The 19,450-nt window shown below is 43.0% G+C and overlaps 1 protein-coding gene across 1 annotated transcript in view; it reads left to right on the top strand.

The window, feature by feature from the left end:
* Window positions 1-19,450, top strand: part of nphp4 (nephronophthisis 4) — an 804,312-nt gene that overhangs the window by 9,542 nt on the left and 775,320 nt on the right. The window contains exon 2 of the mRNA XM_034171910.1: window positions 11,477-11,614. Within this exon, the coding sequence (XP_034027801.1) occupies window positions 11,477-11,614 (138 nt within the window). The remainder of the gene's footprint in view (window positions 1-11,476; window positions 11,615-19,450) is intronic.

Below are 19,450 nucleotides of genomic sequence, written 5' to 3'. Positions count from 1 at the left end.
GACTGTATGTAAAATGAAGATAAAAATAAAAATGTTGCACTATTCCCAGTTTCTCCACTCAACAAAAGCCAAACATTCTTCCAGAGTTGTGTAATCATACTATGATAGTAGAATATAAAGAAGGGGAAAAAAAGAAAAAAAAAATAGACAATATAATCGTCAATCGCAATTATTTACCTGACAATTAATCGTCTCCAGAAATTCCTAATCATGACAGCCCTAATTGGGAAGCGCTGAGGGATTGGCCTGAAGTATTCAATGTGAAAGGCCCTTTACAGTCACAGTGGAAAGAAAACCCACACACACAATTTGTTTACTTTTGTGTAAAGCACAATGATAAGTTTAGATCGTGCCATCCAAGAGAAACACGTGGTGCATATTTGAAGAAAAGGAGAGCAAAATATATATTTTTGAAGTTTTCACTCCGGGGATACTGCTTATTATTTTGCATTGGCACTGCACTCTGAAATTACAAATGCACTGCTGATGATGGGTGTTTAAAATAGAGATGTGTAGAGGTGGGCAATGCCAGATTCTATGAGTAAAAGTCCTTCCACATATTTGTGCCACCTCAGGCAAGAGAGGGGCATGGAACAGTGGTCCCATATTCGGCCTATATTCTGAATTCTTAGATGAATTTGGTGAGTTTATCTGTAATTTGGTAATCCGTGCTGATAACATTTGATTGTTGGTGACTTCAGCATTCATATACTAAATAAGCTTTCTGACCCCCTCTGCAAATCATTCATGGGTATTATAGACCTATTAGGATTCCAGCAATGCATTCAGTGCTTGACTAACATTAGTGGCAATACCCTGGATTTATTCCTTGTTCGTGGTATCGCTGTCATAAATATTGACATCATCCCTCTTGCTTCGGTGGTTTCAGATCACTCACTTATTAAGTTTACAGCCTCTTTGCCTTGATCACTAAAGCAAGAAATTTATTTATCATCACATTAACTCCTCAGCTACAATTGAACTTGGAGCTAGATTGCCTGATATCTTGGCGTCACTTTTGGAAAATGACCATTCAGTAGATAGTCTTGTGGATATCTTAAACTCAGCACTCACGACCACAGTGGACATGATTTCTCCACATACATTAAAACGATGCCCCCCCAAAACACAGTTCAGTGATTACTTACATGGCCTAGGCTCAATCATAAGTCCAGGGTTCTAGAATGAAATGGTGCAGTTTAAAACTAGAAGTATTCCACCTCGTGTGGCACAATGCTATTCTAAACAATAAGCATGCACTGTTGGCTACAAAACGGGCCTACTACTCTGACTTGATTAACAAAAACAAGCATAATTCAAAATTCCTGTTTGACACGGTGGTAACACTTAATTCACCGACAACCACCTGTAAGTCACTCTCCTTTTTCAGCCCAAGATTTCTTAGATTATTAAGAGAAGAAAAGAGATGACATTAGGTTAAATATATTCCAGCATGCCTTAGTCCGGCTACTACACCCTGTTATTGAGTGGTGTCACTGATACATCACCCAGATTTACCGAATGTGATATTATTTCACTGGGTGTGCTGACAAAACTTCTGTTAAAAGCACAACCTGTCTGTTCGACGCTAGACCAACAAAATTGTTTAAAGACCTGTGGCCCACTCTTGGGTCTGTTGTGTTGGAAATTATGTGTGTCACTAATCTTCAGTTGAATATAGGTTGAAGAGGACTTGCAAATCATTGTATTCTGTTTTTATTTACATTTTACACAACGTCCCAATTTCATTGGAATTTGGGTTGTACATTACACTGACAAAGTGAGAAACCGTGGGGCGATTTTTGATCCCACATTGTCCTTTGACCTAAACATTAGATATATCAGGGTTCTCACCAGCATTACAACAGTGTAACGGGCCATTACGCTGCTGCATGAAAAAAGTACGCTGCAGTTGTGCCGTTGAGCTGTTTCCAGGGGCGTGTAATGGGAAAATGATCATTTCTGAAGATCAGAAATGATCATTACTGATTGTGGACCTGTAGAGGGTCCAAAATCAACCTCAGCAAACCCATTTAAAGATGTCTATCGTAACTCACTTTTCTGCTGATTAAAGTTTCTACTAGACTGTCGTTAGTTACTGCGGGTAACTGTTCCTCATGACGTGCATTTTCCATGGGACAGGGCACAAATGTTCTCTGGTGTGGATCATTGCGCGTATGGGGAAAAGTTCTCGTACAGCCACTAAAGTTCTTTTGCAGTGTGCCGCGCACCGAACTTTGGAAGGAAAGTTCTCTGCAGTCGCTAAAGTTCTCCTGCAATATGCCGTGCACCGGGCGCTGGGGGAAAGTTCTCTGGAGTTGCTAAAGTTCTGCAGCTGTTAATGTTCTCCTGCAATGTGCATCGCAACGAGTGCTGGGGGGAAAATTCTCTTACAGCCGCTAAAGTTCTCCTTGCATTGAGCCACATGCCAAGTGCTGCGGGATAGGGGAGAGCGGGACCAGCTTCCCCCGCTAGATTTTTAAATTTATAACACTCTGAAACACTACTGCCTACATTTTGAGCGCCAAATTGTGTGAAGTAAAGCCCTAGGTTTTTTTTTTTCTAATCTTTGTTACAGCCTTACTTTAAAGCCAAAAGAAACAAGGCATCAGGCCAAAATACAGAACAGTGTAGATGTGTGTCAGGAACATCAGAACTGCTAATTTATACACAGCAGTTTATTCAAGAAAATCCTTATGTGATCATCCCGAACCCCCGGCTTTTTAAGGTGATTTTTCCATCCCATTACCCTGAGAAACAATCCTGAATATCATGAGGACTTCTTTCTTCTACCTGTGAAACATAGCGAAGAGTTGTCTCATCCCGTCTATGGCTGATGCAGAGACTCTGATCTATGCATTTGTCTCCTCTATCCTCGACTACTGCAATGTTCTTTTCTCTGGTTTACCACAGTCCAGCATTAAGGGTCTCCAGTTGGTTCAAAATCCTCCTGCCAGAGTTTTGACAAGAAGCAGAAAGTTTGACCACATTGCACTGATTTTGGCATCTCTTCCCTGGCTTCCTGTCTTTGTGAGGTCAGATTTTAAGGTTCTATTACTAACTACTTCATTCTTCGGCCTCTCCCGTTAGGGGTCGCCACTGCAGATCAATCATTTCCATCTCACCCTGTCCTCTCTATCTTCCCCTCTCACACCAACCACCTGCATACCCTCCTTCAGCAGATCCATAAACTTCCTCTTTGGCCTCCCTCTTCTTGTCCTGTCTGGTGGCTCCATCCTCAGCATCCTTGTCCCTAGTGTACCCTGGGTCCCTCCTCTGCACATGTCCAAGCCATCTCAGTATCGCGGCTCTGACTTTGTCCCCAAACCATCCCACCTGGGTTGTACCTCTGATATGTTCATTCCTAATCCTGTCCATCCTTATCACTCCCAAAGAGAATCACAACATATTGAGCTCTGCCTCCTGTCTTTTTGTTGGTACCACTGTCTTTAAGCTGTACAACATAGCTGGTCTCGTTCTGTCTTGTTAACATTCCCCTTCACTGTTGCTGATATTCTTCGGTCACAAATAATTCCTGCCACCTTTCTCCACTATATATAGTGGACTGTACTATCTTCCTCACCTCTCTACCACACTCTCTATTTGAACAGTTGACCCCAAGTATTTAACTCATCTACTTTCACCACTTCTACTCCTTGTAACCGCACTATTCCACCTGGCTCCAGCTCATTCACACACATGTACTCAGTCTTGCTCCTACTTACTTTCATTCCCTTGCTCTCTAGAGCATATCTCCATATTTCCAGGCTTGACGCAACCTGCTCTCTACTCTCACTACACATCACAATGTCATCTGCAAATACCATCAGGGCTGTGAAAACTCTGCGGATCCGCGGGATTCCGTGGATTTCATCATGGGAGGTGGGGTGTTAGTGTTGTACTCTTTAATCGTGAAGATCACTGAGTTTTTAAAATGCTTATCGCAAAGCGTTCTCTTTTTTACGACATCGTGTAAGTTTTATAAGTCTGATGTGAGTTACAGATAAAAATCAGTTTCCTTGGATCCACGGAGTTTCGCGGAGAAAAAATGCCACTCAAAGCGTAGCTGTTATGACAGTTGTCGTAAAGCAGGACTGGTTGGATGCTGTGGCAATGCTGTGTGGCTCCTGTGCGATGCTTAAGCTAAACTTAGCATGTGGACATCCCAAACTTTTAGAGCTTTCAAGTTTTAAAAGAAGATTTGTGCAGCATGTCTGTGTCACAGACCGGCGTCGCACAGAGAGAAGGTGGCGAGAAGACTATTTGAAAAAGTCTTATAAGGACAAGAATCCGTGGAATTGTCGCTGGCCTCATCAACACACCTGAAAGATAAAAGAAACGGGAAAAGTGAACTGTGCTCGCTCAGGAAACACGGTAAGAATTTTTCTCTCCCTGGAAAATAAACATTCTGCTGTTCAAACAGGATTTTAGACAAGATTATGTGACTTTTTTCACTAATCTAGACTTTCTTTCATTGTAAAATAGACATTGTGGCTTTGAATGGATTTAGGCTGCATGAATTTACACAAGAATATAAGTAACTTTTTACTATAAGGTATGTTATTAATATTTTACCATGATTTTCCAAATATTCTACAAGCTTTAGCTGTGGTTTTTGAAATGCTGTAACAGTCTTTTCAGTCTTCAGAAATTTCATGTAATTTAATTGTTTTGAATTAATGCATAATTTGGTTAACAATTAAAAGGAAAATCATTCCAGGTCCTACTTCCATGTCATATTCTGTTATTTCAACATCATCATTGACAGGTCGAATAAAAGGTTGAATATAGGATCATTTAAATATCCACTAATTTTGAGATTTGTTCTTCCAGGAGATGCTGAAAAAGTATCATTAGATAAAAATTTAATTCTGGGGCCGCACAGATCCTTAGACCCCAGCTCCTGGGGAGCTGTACTCCCCCCCAGACCCCCGCAAATTTTCCTCGGATTTCACAATTTAATTTCACAGCCCTGCACCATAGTCCATGGAGACTCCTGTCCTGATCTCAACTGTGACTCTGTCCATCACCATTGAATGGACTCAGAGCTGATCCTTGATGTAATCCCACCTCCACCTTGAATGAATCTGTCATTCCTACTGTGCATCTCACCGGTGTTACACTATCCTTGTACATGTCCTGCGCAACCTTCCACATGCTTCTCTGCCACTCCAGACTTCCTCATAACAATACCACAACTCCTCTTTTGGCACCCTGTCATAAGCTTTCTCTAAATCCCCAAACACACAATGTAACTTCTGGCTTCTCGATACGAGGTCTGTTAGAAAAGTATCCAACTTTTTTTTTGTTTTTTGCAAAAACCCTATGGATTTGAATCACGTGTGATTGCATCAGCCAAGCTTGAAACCTTTGTGCGCATGCGTGAGTTTTTTCACGCCTGTTGGTGCGTCATTCGCCTGTGAGCAGGCTTTGTGTGAGCAGTGGTCCACCCCTCTCGTCGGATTTTATTGCGAATAAATGTCTGATGATTTGGAGCTTTGCTGCATCAAATATTCCGAGAAACTGTGAGAGACCTCAGGTGGACACTATTCGGAAAAATTCAGATGGTTTTCAGGGACAGTTTATGGGGATTACACAGATTAAAGGAGTGCTCCAGCCGGTTTAAAGACCGCCCACAGCGGCTGAGAGCACGGCGCACTCCGAGCACCGATCGACAGGCTGACACCCCCGCTGAAACAACCAGATCATTTCCAACGTGAAGGCTTTGTTGATCCGGGACGTCGTCTGACTATCCGAGAAATTGTGCATGAGCTGGACATGCTAGAACATGTCCTGTGAGGCTTCATCATTGCGTTGCGTTGCACCATGCGGCTCCACCGCGAACGCGCGGAATTCTCCGCACGTCTGTCTCAGTGTGCTGAAAAGTGCAGATGTTCCACTTCTTGCCGCAATTCCTGTGGAAGTCAGACGACATCCCGGATCACACAGTGTCCAGTGGTGAAATGAATGGCACATTTCACTGTCACAGGAGTTTTTGTCATGGAAAGAGGAGCGGAGGAATTCCGTGCAACGCGGTGGAGCCGCATGGCGCAAAGCAATGCCGTGATGAAGCCTCACTGGACATGTTCTGGCCATGTCCAGCTCATGCACAATTTCTCTGGATAGGTCACATGACTGAAAAGCCACCGAAAGCCGTCTGAAAGGCATCTAAAAGCCGTTCTGTGAGACCACACAGGAGGTACTTTTGTCCTTCGCCATGAGCGTCATGGTGGCGCTCCCTCCGCTTCTCTTTCCAGTGAAAAAAACTCCTGTAACAGTGGAATGTGCCGAAAAGTCGTGATGTCCACATCTTCTGCCATTTTTGTGGAAGTCAGACGACATCCCGGATCAACAAAGCCTTCACGTTGGAATGATCTGGTGTTTCAGCGGGGTGTCAGCCTGTCGATCGGCGCTCGGAGTGCGCCGCGCTCCTCAGCCGCTGTGGGCGGTCTTTTAAACCTGCTGGAGCACTCCTTAATCTGTGTAATCCCCATAAAATCGTCCCTGAAAGCCATCTGAATTTTCCAAATGGTGTCCACCTGAGGTCTCTCACAGTTTCTGGAAAAATTGATGCAGCAAAGCTCCAAATCGTTCAGACATTTATTCGCAATAAAAATCCGACGAGAGGGGTGTACCACTGCTCACACAAAGCCTGCCCACAGGTGAATGACGCAACCGACAGGCGTGAAAAAACTCACGCATGCGCACGAAGGTTCAAGCTTGGCTGATGCAATCACACGTGATTCAAATCCATATGGTTTTTGCAAAAAATAAAAAGGTTGGATACTTTTCTAACAGACCTCGTATTTCTCAATCAGTATTCTCAGAGCAAACATTGCATCTGTACTGCTCTTTCTCGGCATGAAACCACATTATTTTTCACAGATCTTCACCAGTTTTCTAAGCTTAACTTCTGCTACTCTTTCCCATAACTTCTCTCATTTTCTTCATTCATCAGCTCCTCCAAATTCCCTCCACCTTCCCATTGCACTCTTCTCACTTGTCAGCACTTTACCATGTGTATCTTTTATTGCCCTAACCTGCTGCAGATCCTTTCCAGCTCTGTCCCTTTTCTGGCCAATCTGTACAAGTCCTTTTTTCCTTCCTTCCTGTACAAATTCATGTACAGCTTGCTCTATGTCTTTTCCTTACCTTTTTCCACTTCTTTTTTTACTTTACACTGCATCTCCTTGTACTCCTGTCTACTTTCTTCATCTCTTTGACTATCCCAATTCTTTTTTTTTTGCCAAACTCTTTCTCCTTATTCTTCTTGGATATCTTCGGTCCACCACCAAGTCTCCTTGTTTTCCTTCCACTGTTCAGATGTCATGCCCAGTATCTTACTCGCTGTCTCCCTCATCACATATGCAGTACTTTTTCAGTTGTCCAAATTTGCTTCTCCTCCATCCAGTGCGTGTCTCATTTGCTCATTTGCTGAATTTCACACAACAGTCTCCTCCTTCAGCTTCCACCATCTGATCCTTTGTTGACCGTTCTCAGGGTGCAGGACTGCTTTGTGTTCCTAGGGGGAAAAAAGTCTGTGGGGCACAGAACCTTCTCTTATCATGCACCTGTTTTGTGGATTGATCTCCTTGCAGAGATAAAACAGTCAGATTCTGTAGAGGCATTCAAGTCCTGACTTAAGACTTCTGTTCTCCCTCACATATGGCTAGCATACTGGTAAAGCATGGAACTGTGCTTCCTATTCCCTTAACTCATCGTATTTGCAACGGAACAGGATTCGGCCTCACTTCATATAAATTCTGGGTTTGTTAGTGAAGCTCAGGGCTGGCTTCTAGTGATCACCTTAGTATCCTCGCTGTTTCCCTGCCAGTTTACTGTTGGTTAACTCATACCTTAGGTGTAGTTATTTCCGGTGTCGCAAACCGAATGGTCCCCCTGCCTTCACTGTGCATGCGTCATTTCAGAGCATCAGCAGTGATTCACTGATTATCGCCTCGTTTCTGCTTAAAACTATCTCGTTTCTGCTTAAAACTGACTTTAGAATGATTTAACAGGTTTTATTTGTCATCTGATGGTTAATAATCACAGCAGAGTCAGAGTTAGATGTGCGCTCTGATCGCACCCCGTCTTTTATTATGAAATAATGCTGAATTTATGTGGAAATAATTGTACAAACGCTTCAGATATCTGAGGTAGATAATGACTGAAGTGCAGTTTATACAGAAACAAGGTGATAATCGGTGAATTGCTGCTGATGTGCCAAAATGACAGTGCAGTGAAGCCAGAGGGGAGTTTTAGGGGGGACCGTTCAGTCAGCGACACCAACCAACTGATTCCTCTCTTTTCTCTCTGTCTGAGGCACTGATGATATTGTGCATAGCTGACAGCTGCGTGCTAGAGGGGCACTGGATTGATCACCGATGCCTTGGCTGAAGCTGATGCAGCACACTGCACTCTGCTTATGGAATGTATTCCTACATGATGATGTGATGGATGGATGCTGGCCCTGCATCTCAGGATGCTGGATGACTCCTTGCCAATGACTGTGTGCTCATCTCAGTAATGCACTTTGTTTTAATGCTATTCTGATGTCCTGTTTCCTGTTTCTTCAGTTTGGTAAAAACTTTGTAAAAACCGTGTAACTGTTAGAATGGCCAAAGAAGTGTGTCACCCTTCTGAGTCTGGTCTGCCTGAGGTGTATTTATCAATATCATCAGAGGGAGTTTTTCCATACCATGGTCACCTGTGTCCTTGCTCTAGGGGTTAGTAAGGTTTGACCTTACTTGTGTGACGTGCCTTGAGGCAGCTTTGTTGTGATTTGGTGCTGTATAAATTAAATAAATTGAGTTGAATTGGTCCAATAGCACCATTCACTCGCTGACGTTTAATGGACAGGCCCTGCCTAGCCATGTATATTTCCTGTGATTATTATTGTCATTGTGTTGGAGCCTTTATAAACTAGTAACAGTAATATTTTTTACTATTCTAGCTGTGGATGTTGGTCTTCTACTCAAACATCCACATATTGTGCATGAGTTTCCATTCAATGCAAAGTTTCCATTCAGTGCTTGGAATCTAAGGCTCAGGACTATACTGCAAACTCATCCTGACCATGGCTTGTGTCTCAGTCTCCTGTGCCACTATCATTATCGTGGAACCATTAGTCTGGTGTACACACAGTAATGCACACACAATACGAGGTCTATTAGAAAAGTATCCGACCTTTTATTTTTCTCAAAAACCATATGGATTTGAATCACGTGTGATTGCGTCAGCTGAACCTTCGTGCGCATGCATGAGTTATTTTGCCTGTCGGTTGCGTCATTCGCCTGTGAGCAGGCTTTGAGTGAGGAGTGGTCCACCCCTCTCGTCGATTTTTTTCATTGTTTAGGAATGGCTCAGAGACTGCCGCTTTGCTTGATCAAAATATTTTCAGAAACTGTGAGGGACATCAAAGTGGACACCATTCGAGAAATTCAGATGGTTTTTGGTGAAAATTTTGTGGGCTTCAGAGAGATTACGAAGTGTTACTGTCGCTTTAAGGACGGCCCAGAGCGACTGGTGGTGCGCCGCGCTCCGAAGCCGCCATCGACAGGCTGAGTGACCATTTCATTTCTAAACGGATGGCTGTATGGATCCGTGACCATCGTGTGCAATTTCTCTGGTTATCACAAGAGCTGGACATCAACGATTTTCCGGCAGATTTCACTTTTAACAAGAGATTTTGTCATGGAAAGTCGAGCGGAGGCTTCGCGCGTCACGATGGATTCGCTACTGGAGCGAGACAAAACCACCTCCGTTTTGGTCTCACAGGACGGCTTTGAGATGGTGTTCAGACAGCTGTCGGTGGTTTTTCCATCGAGTGATTATCCGAGAAATTGTGGATGTGCCTGGACATGCCAGAACATGTCCGTGAGGCTTCATCACGGCGTTGCTTTGCGCCATGCGGCACCGCCGCGACGCGCAAGCCTCCGACAAAACTGACAAAATGACAAAAACTCCTGTAACAGTGGAATGTACCGTTCATTTCCAAACTGGACGCTGTGTTTTATCCGGATGTCATCTGGCTAGCACAGGAATTGTGAAAAGACGTGGACATCATCACTTTTTCGGCACATTGAGACAGACGTGCGGAGGAATTCCGCACGTGTCACACATTTCCTAAGTGCTCCGCAAGCAGTATTAGATGTTCGTGTATGTCACCTGGAATTTGGCAGACACCTGCCATGAGAGGGATCGAATTGGAGGAATTCGCGGCGGTGCCACATGGCGCAAAGCAACGCCGTGATGAAGCCTCACAGTACATGTTCTGGCATGTCCAGGTACATCCACAATTTCTCGGGTAATCACTCGATGGAAAAACCACCGACAGCTGTCTGAACGCCATCTCAAAGCCGTCTTGTGAGACCAAAACGGAGGTGGTTTTGTCTCGCTCCAGTAATGATGCAACCGACAGGCGTGAAAAAACTCACGCATGCGCACAAAGGTTCAAGCTTGTCTGACGCAATCACACGTGATTCAAATCCATATGGTTTTTGAAAAAAATAATAAGGTCGGATACTTTTCTAATAGACCTCGTACGTTTTCTTTTCAGATGAGGTTTTTTCTATGTTAAAGTAGAGCTTGAGATAATCTGCAAACATGTAAGCATCCCCCTGTAAATTGTATCTAGAAATAAGTTACCAAACATCGTAACACTTCTTTGCCATATGAAATTGTTTCCCGCAAATTGGTCACTCTACATTTGTTCTTTAAGATAAATGGAAGAAGTAAAAACAAAGCTCTCGATTTACTGATCGATCTACGTTCCGATCCTCACCTATGGTCATGAGCTTTAGCTCATGAGATTTAGCTCATGACCGAAAGAACAAGATCGCGAGTACAAGCGGCCGAGATGAGTTTCCTCCGCAGGTTGGCTGGGTGCTCCCTTAGAGATAGGGCGAGGAGCTCGGTCACTTGGGAGGAGCTCGGAGTCGAGCCGCTGCTCCTCCATGTCGAAAGGAGCCAGTTGAGGTGGCTCGGGCATCTTTTCCGAATGCCCCCTGGATGCCTCGCTGGAGAGGTGTTCCGGGCACATCCCATCAGGAGGAGGCCCCGGGGAAGTCCCAGGACTCTGGAGGGACTACATCTCTCGACTGGCTTGGGAACGCCTTGGGGTTCCCCCGGAGGAGCTGGGGGAGGTGTGTGTGGATCAGGAGGTCTGGGCGGCTTTGCTTGAGCTGCTGCCCCCAACCTGACTCCGGATAAAGCAGAAGAAAATGGATGGATGGATGGATGGATGGAATAAGTAAAAACTGATTATGATGAAATAAATTTGTGTACTGTATATTGATGGTCAACACTTCAGGACCCAAGGCAGTTCCGTGATGTGGTGGATGTAGCAACGAGCAGCATCAGTGCATGCTCCCAGACTTGACTTGATATTGATACCAATTTATATTCAAGTGAAGGTTGGGCTTGTGGGTCTTACTGTGAATTTTCCTTTGCTTGTATTTTCCCATTGCTGTTATAGGATACGTCAGTGGGGGGAAAAGATGTGAACTACCAGCTGCGAGTAACACTGTTTGACAAGAGTCACCAGCACTTCTTTGGGACAACATGGAAAAGCTCACCTCAGAAGATGAAAAACAACAAGATCTTATTTGATGAGGTAACTTAATTATTAAAGCCATTTCTCTGAAACATGGCACCATTAGGTCATAACTGACTTTCTGTATTTGTAGCTCCTAATGTTAACTGCATCTATAACTTTTGTGTTACACATGGAGACAGGCACACCCAGTTAAGATGCCCTAACCTGACGGTTGGGCAACGTTAAATAATCTACGGCATACAAAGGAACATTTTATTTCATCATATTATGTATCACAAAAATGAAGATATTTTGTTTACTGCAATTGTTAAGCCATGTGATAGACTGACACACTGTGTAGGGTATTCCCCGTCTCATACCCTATGACTGCTGGGGTAGACAGAGCTCTCAAGTCTCATGTAGGGCTGCAGCTATCAATTATTTTAGTAATCGAGTATTCTATCGATTATCCTGGCGATTAATTGAGTAATTTGATAAAAGTACTTTTTAAAGTGCGTTTTTAAACAACATCAATAGTCCAGGGCTCTCCCTAAGCAGTGGCACAATGTCGCTGCTCCATAGTTTTGACATTTTGCTGAAATGGTGACGGGATGTGGCTTTCTATTTTGTTTTCTCCAACTTGTAAAATTTAACATTTTAAAGGTTTTTTTTTCTTCTTCTTTTTTTAATAAAGGTTGGTGGACTGGGTCCCTGCGTGACTTTTATTTTTTTTTATCCCTCTTTCATTCAGCAGATGCATTTCAGCTGAGGTTGAACATGCAAGCCTCGCAGTCAGTTTTTTTAATTGTTATTTTATTTAAGTTACTCTGTTTGTGAATAGTTGTGTGTTGCCCAAAAAAGTGAAAATTAAAAAGCGAAACACTCAGTACGAGTCCGAGGAAAACACAGGAAAACACAGAAGTGAAAGTGATTGGCTGCAACCTTCCATCTCTTCCGGACCTGTACATCTCCAGGACACTGGGGCGTTCAGGTCGGATCAGAGCCGATCCTTCTCACCCTGGATATAGCCTTTTTGACCTCCTCCCCTCAGGCAGGAGGCTACGGTCCCTTCAGACCAGAACCTCCCGCCATAAGAACAGTTTTTTCCCCTCTGCTGTTAGTTTCCTAAACAAGAACCTTTAGAACTCTACATTGTTGCTATCACCACCATTTATCACCATTTATCATCACCATTTATTTATCTTAGCTCGTACATTCTGTACATTTTGTAACATTGTTATAGTCTAAAGTTTCATTATTATTACTTGTTTTACTGCTCTTTTTTTTTTTTATGTTAGCACCAAGTACCGCAGCAATTTCCTAATGTCGTGAACTTGTTCACTCATATGGCAATAAAACTTTTCTGATTCTGAAGAAAGAGTGGACAGCAGCTGGCCGCCGGGTCAATAGTCTCTCCCCATGTAGTGTGTTTTTTAAAAGACAAACACACTGCTTCACTTTAAATGCGAAGTAAGTCTATTTCAGATAATCAGTGTGGACCATCTTTCTCTTAAAAGGCTTCATTTACTATGTGTGTGTGTTGAAAAGCGGTAGCTATCATTGCTAATTTGATTAGCTGTTATGCTCTAGCCTTCTTCTGTTTTTTTTTTTTTTTTCTTCTGGGAATGTTGCAGTGCCACACACAGGCCTGGCATATGTACTACAACGTTAAACGAAGCTTCGAGTTACAGAATTTGCCTTGAACATTTTTTGTAATCGAATTATTCGAGTTGCTCGACTAATCGTTTCAGCCTTAAGCCCTATTCGGACGGGATTAGTTTTATGTGGTGACGCGGGGTAAAGTAATTATTACCAGGGAATTTAGTCCCGTCCGAACGCACCGTGTCAGTAAAAAACACGGAGTATGTCAGTAAACTTTACAGCGACTTTTACCTTCTGTAAAACGGTCAGGAGAAACTACCGTAGGTAATATTAATCCCGTGCGAATGCGACCCTCAGTAAAAATGTAGGTAATATTTTGTCACATCCTGTTTTAAAATACTTTGCCGCACTTTTAAGAATATGGGGGCGCCTGAAGAAGCATTCGGTTTTGTGGGCAGTCAAAATTGTCCGACTTTTTTAACTAGTCATGAATGCATACGCCTAAGACCAGTGAAAAGACTTCAAAGGCCTTTTATTTTATAGTGTATTGTGATCCTCATTAGACTATATTTAACATACTAATTTATTATTTCTTCCTCAGCCGATGCCTTATTCCCTGCCCCACCGGCATCCACCAGAATGTTGAGAAACAACTTTTGGGAAACAGCAGTACAACATTTTGATGATGATGGCTGGTACCTTAATTTCAGGATGCCAAAAACATCTTTTTATTGTTTGTGCAATGACCTCTCCCCTCTCATACGCCCACAAAACACTGTCATGAAGAATCCTGTACCTCTTGACAAAAGAGTTGGGATTACACTTTATAATTGGCAAGCAATGTTGAATTTCATGATGTTGCATATTTATTTGGAGTTGGCATCAGCACAGCATGTGACATATTTTGGGAGGTGTGCAAGGCACTTTGCCAAATTAAGAAAAAATATGTCATAAGGCCAAGAAATGAGGCAGACATGCAGGCCATTATTGATGGGTTTGAAAGAAAGTCTGGATTCCCAATGTGTGGAGGTGCCCTAGATGGCACACATATACCAGTCATCGCACCTTCTGCATATCACACAGACTATTACAACCGCAAAGGTTGGTACAGTGTGCTACTTCAAGGGCTTGTGGACTCCAACTACAGATTCCTTGATTTTGATTTTGGATGGCCAGGGAAATGCCATGATTCTTTTGTTTTTGAATGTTCCCACCTTTACAACAAGTTGGAAAATGGAACCTTTTTCCCAAACCTGAAAAGGATGATTAATGGGGTTGAGATTCCAGTTGTGATTGTGGCTGATTCTGCATACAGTTTGTCTGAGACCATGATGAAGCCTTACCCAGAGGGCGCAGCAACACCATCGCAATGATGCTTCAATGAGCACCTGAGTCGGGCACGCATACATGTTGAACATGCATTTGGACGCCTCAAGGGGAGGTGGCGAACTCTGATGAAGAGTAACGACTCAAAAACCTGCAATCTAAAATATAGTTACAGCATGCATTGTCCTACACAACTTCTGCGAGAACCTCAAGCTGCAATGCAACACTCCACCACACACAGACAGCTGTGAAACATTTGAGCAGCCACAGGGAGAAATTAATGATGACACACAAATACCACAAGAAAATAATGGAGAACACACCCGCATGGCTTTAGAGGTCTTTATTAATCAATTGTCATAAAAAAAAAAAAAAAAACCCAAAATATCCAGCTCAAACACATGCCAAAAATGTTAAAATATTCAAAATATTTCAAAATGTAAACATTTACCACACTGCAACACAGTGGCTGCAACAGTTCCATTACGTTCTTCAAGTAAATGAAAAAAGTGCTTATGTTGCTAACTCTTTTTTAGCATTACAAATGAACTTTCCAGTTTAATTTTTTCTGCATAGTTTAACAAAGACAATAAAAAAATCCTGAGTTTAAGGACAACAAATGAACAATCTCATCCAAAATAAACGTTTTGGACAAAAGTAAATGTTTCTTGTGTTTTTGTAATAAAGTTGAATAAAAGTAAAGTGCGAAGAAACAAATATTTCTTGTATATCAAAACAAGGAGCTTATTAAAGGGGGAAAGAGTGCTGTGAGTGCTGTGACAGCTGAGGCACTTGGAGCGGGGGGCCCCTCAAGATGCTCAAGGTAGCTAGATGGATATGGACCATAATTGAACTGAGTACCTTGAGGAATGGGCATTTGCCCCCACTGAAAAAACTGCATCATGAATTTCCTCGTCTCTCTTGCATGGCGCTCAGCATGTTGGGAAAGTGTAGTGACACGGACCCACAACAGGGGGCGTAAATGAACGGACAATAGAGGAAGTTAAATGTGAACACTTTACTGTTGTGAATGTCACAACCACACACAGCAGATTATAGAATAGATACAAGTCAATGAATGAAGGTGTCGTGTGGGCAGGCTCGACGATAGGAGACGTCCGTCTGGAGATGAACCGGAACCACACGATTTCCACCGCCACCGAACCCGAAGGATACTGGAGCCGCCAAATCCCGAAGTCCCCAGGTGGCCACCATCTCAGCGTGTCGGATCTGGTACTGCTGGCGGAGAACAAAGACAGTCAAGTGTGGGTGTGTATACACCCCGTAACAATAACGGTGGGAATTCCACCTCCCTCAACACACACTCGTGCAGCTCCTGTCTCAGTACTTATCTGGTGGGAAGTAGGACGAAACAGTCGCGACCCACGCCGGTCCTCTGAGTAGACAGCTGCAACACAATAGCTCTTGGAATCAATCAACACAGGCAGAGAAAGTTACTTCTCAAAGAAGTCGATATCTCGGCGACGTGGTGGAGGTGTCATCCTGCTTTTATCCAGGGTGAAGTGCAGATGATTGGTGACAGCTGTCATAGTTGATGAGTGACAGCTGTCACCTCGGCTGTTCCTGTAAGGCGGCAGCGCCCCCTCGTGCCTGAAACCCGCACTTCAGGCAGGGCGCCCTCTGGTGGTGGGCCAGCAGTACCTCCTCTTCTGGCGGCCCACACAACAGGACCCCCCCCCTCAACTCCCAAGCTGGCTCCCCGTCGATGATACGGGCAGGAGGCGGCACCGGACCGGGAGTACAGAGGGGTGAGGTGTGATGCGGTTTCAACCACTGATGTTAGTGTCTCCAGCTCTGTTCCCAGCATTTGATGGTTTGATTTGCACCACTCCACAAAGTCCTGTATCAGGTCCCTGTACTCTCTTTCCTGTCCCTCTCGCACACATCCCACAATAGCAGTGTCGTCTGAAAATTTCTGCAAAACTTCTTTAGCCATGCTACATAGGATGGCTGTTATTTGATTATACGCCAAGATGATTTGGTTGAATTGGTTTACTTGCCATGCAGCAAGTAAGGTAATTTAGCCAAATAATGTAAACATATATACATGCTATTGAGTATCTGCTGACACAAAGTCCTAATCCAGTACGTGCATTTTTCTTGATATTGCATTTGCACAGAAACATATTGTAAGCACATTAAAAATCAATCCATTGTGCATGTTTGGCAGCACCATGCCTTAGTGGTAGGCACTGTTACAGCAAGAAGGTCATGGGTTTTGAGTCCTACCTCCATTCCCACCACCATCCATTTCCTATACCCGCTTACTTCAGTTAAGGGTTGGAAGGTCAGCTGGAGAATATCCCAGCATTCATAGGGCGAGAGGCAGGGTACACCCTGGATAAGATGCCAGTCTATCGCAAGGCCACATATAAACAGACAAACACCTTCACACCCACAAAGTTCCCAATTCACCAAACCTCTTTTGAATGTGGGAGGAAGCTGGAGCACCTGGAGGGAACCCACACAAACACGGGGAGAACATTGTTAAAAATATATTTAGTATTATTATTATCACTTTACCGAGGCGTTGCTAGGCCGGTAGCGTAGATTTACGTCGATGCTACCTGGCTATACCCGCCCACTGTGCGTAAACAAATGACGTCGCTAGCCAAGAACTGTCTGCAGAGGGAAAAAAAAAACTAAAAAGGTGAGAAGTGTGTGTTGGTCCTAATATGGATATTCTGGATGATTTTCTCATGGATAGTACGACAATGAACAGCAGCTAAAGCAGCCAGCTTGATGAGGACACAATGCCGAATTTGGAGAGCAACGCGCACCAGCCGACACCAACTTTTTATGTACGAGTTACGTGTTGTGTATCTCAGTAAAAAGTGATAATAATGCATATACATGCTTTTGGAGGGCGGTATGCATTTTCTCAGTCCCTCCGTCCATGCCGTCGCCCGCAATGACAGATATTCGTCCTCGTCTAACTCGGGCGAATATCTGTCATTTTGGGCGACTGGTCATGAACGTCAGGCCTCTGAAAATGCATAGCATCCTCCAAAAGCATGTTATTGTATTATTATTATTATTATTCATAGTAGTAGTATGTGCAAAATTGTCATGTCTTCACAAGTGGATCTTTACTCTCTAAGGGGGTTGGGGTGGCTCCTTCCACTGCTTGCCCAGCTGCCTACGCCCATGTCTTAGACAGTCATGGGACTTTCACACTGAATATGTCAGACGCGTCAAATGTCTCAAAACGGTCTAAAAAGCATTATTTTCAATGAGACGCGTTGCTTTTTAGATGCGTCAGAAGCGTTGCGTCAAAAGCCGAGCTAAACAGACACTTCTAACAGGAGCACGCTTGTCGGCAGGCTGACGCGGACAAAGTTCAATCCAGTCCAGCTTTCGACACTCTGAGCTGTGACGTACCTTCGCGTTGTCCAATAGGAACGATGCGTCGGGCCAAAACATGGAAGACTAGTGGCAGAAACCACTGATCTCTACAAAATGGATCGGTGTAGAAACCACAGATTTGTACAAAACAGATCCGTGCAGAAACCACTGATCTGTACAAAACAGAAACGTGTCACAGGACTGCTCATTTATAGAGTAGTTTTCTGAAGAAAAATCCTTGGAAAATGTTTTTTTGTTGTTGTTTGTTACCTCAGAATTTGATTACTGTTAAAAAAAAAGTTTAGAACACTTGTAATTAAAATAGCTAAATAAATCAATAAATGGTTCTTTAAAATTCTTTCATCTTAAATTAAAACCACCTGTTATTTCAGATTAGATAATTTCTTGTTTAACATAAGGAACCTCGGACATTTATTTTTAGACAAAATAACATGGAAATTTGTACATTTTTTAAAATCTGGGAGATTATTTATATCTCATTTCAACCAGAAAAACAGACACTCTAAATAAATACAAATGTTTATTATAAATATAACAGGAAATAATTTAACAATGACTGCAGTGTGATTGTAAAGTAGGATTTCTGTGACATAAACCTCGTGATGAATTTTTTTTATAGTAATTTCAACTTGTAATTTTGCCAAAATATATAATTGCCTTTAATGTTGTTATCAGGACAGTCATTTCTAAAATATGAATTTGAGCACAATAAGTGGAGAGCTTCTACCTGTGCAGATGTCTTTTGACTTTGATTTGTGGACATTTTTAATGATCCGTTCATTCATTGTTAAAATATAAAATGAAACATCTTTTTAAAAAATAATAAAATAGTTGCTGTTGAAAGAGCCTTTTATTTAGAAGCAGGTGATGTTATGCTGGATTCTCGGGACCAGATGAAGGTCTCTTCTGCAGCTTTGAACTCTGGTGGTGTTGCTGAAGAAACTTTTGACCTATTTTGAAGAGCAGAGATGTTTTCTTTCGACTGGACTTCGTGGTGTTCCGTCATCAGGAAGTTGGTTGTCTGCACCGCAAATGTTCCTGATGGGACAAATAAAATATTTATTTAAATATAAAGAAACACTGAACAGTTTATATATAAAAAGGAAAAAAAAAAAAAAGGTAAAAACGATGGGAAAAAAAACGCCCGAAAAAATAGTTATTTAAAGATGAGCTTTTTGTGGTGTATGCATGAATGACCACACGATATGTGCTTTTACTCCAACGCACATATCTGTAGCTGTAGCTTTATTGGTAAAAATAAATAAGACTGAACCATTTACAAATTAATGCTGTTCACTCAGATAACTGTGCTAAAAGGCTTATGCTAACGTTAGTGATCATTAAACCTTCACAGCAGTTCAGTAAATTACATTATTCCTCACCTCGGTAAAGCTGCAGAACTAAACTCCGTTGGGCCAAACTGGGACTTCACATATCCCAAAAGTTGGAGATTTCGGACTGAGTGGGTTTGCTCCATCACCCCGGCTGCCTGCCCACTCTGCTCAGTGATGATGCCTGAAGGCCGGCTTCTCCGTGTGGGTCAGCCCGCTGTCGCGGTTCGATCGATATACCACCAAGTCGTCAGTCCTCCCTCGGTCG

Source organism: Thalassophryne amazonica, chromosome 6 (genome assembly GCF_902500255.1).
Source record: "Thalassophryne amazonica chromosome 6, fThaAma1.1, whole genome shotgun sequence".
Taxonomy (NCBI): domain Eukaryota; kingdom Metazoa; phylum Chordata; class Actinopteri; order Batrachoidiformes; family Batrachoididae; genus Thalassophryne; species Thalassophryne amazonica.
Note: the sequence above shows the minus strand (reverse complement) of the source record. Positions and strands in the feature narration are given on the sequence as shown.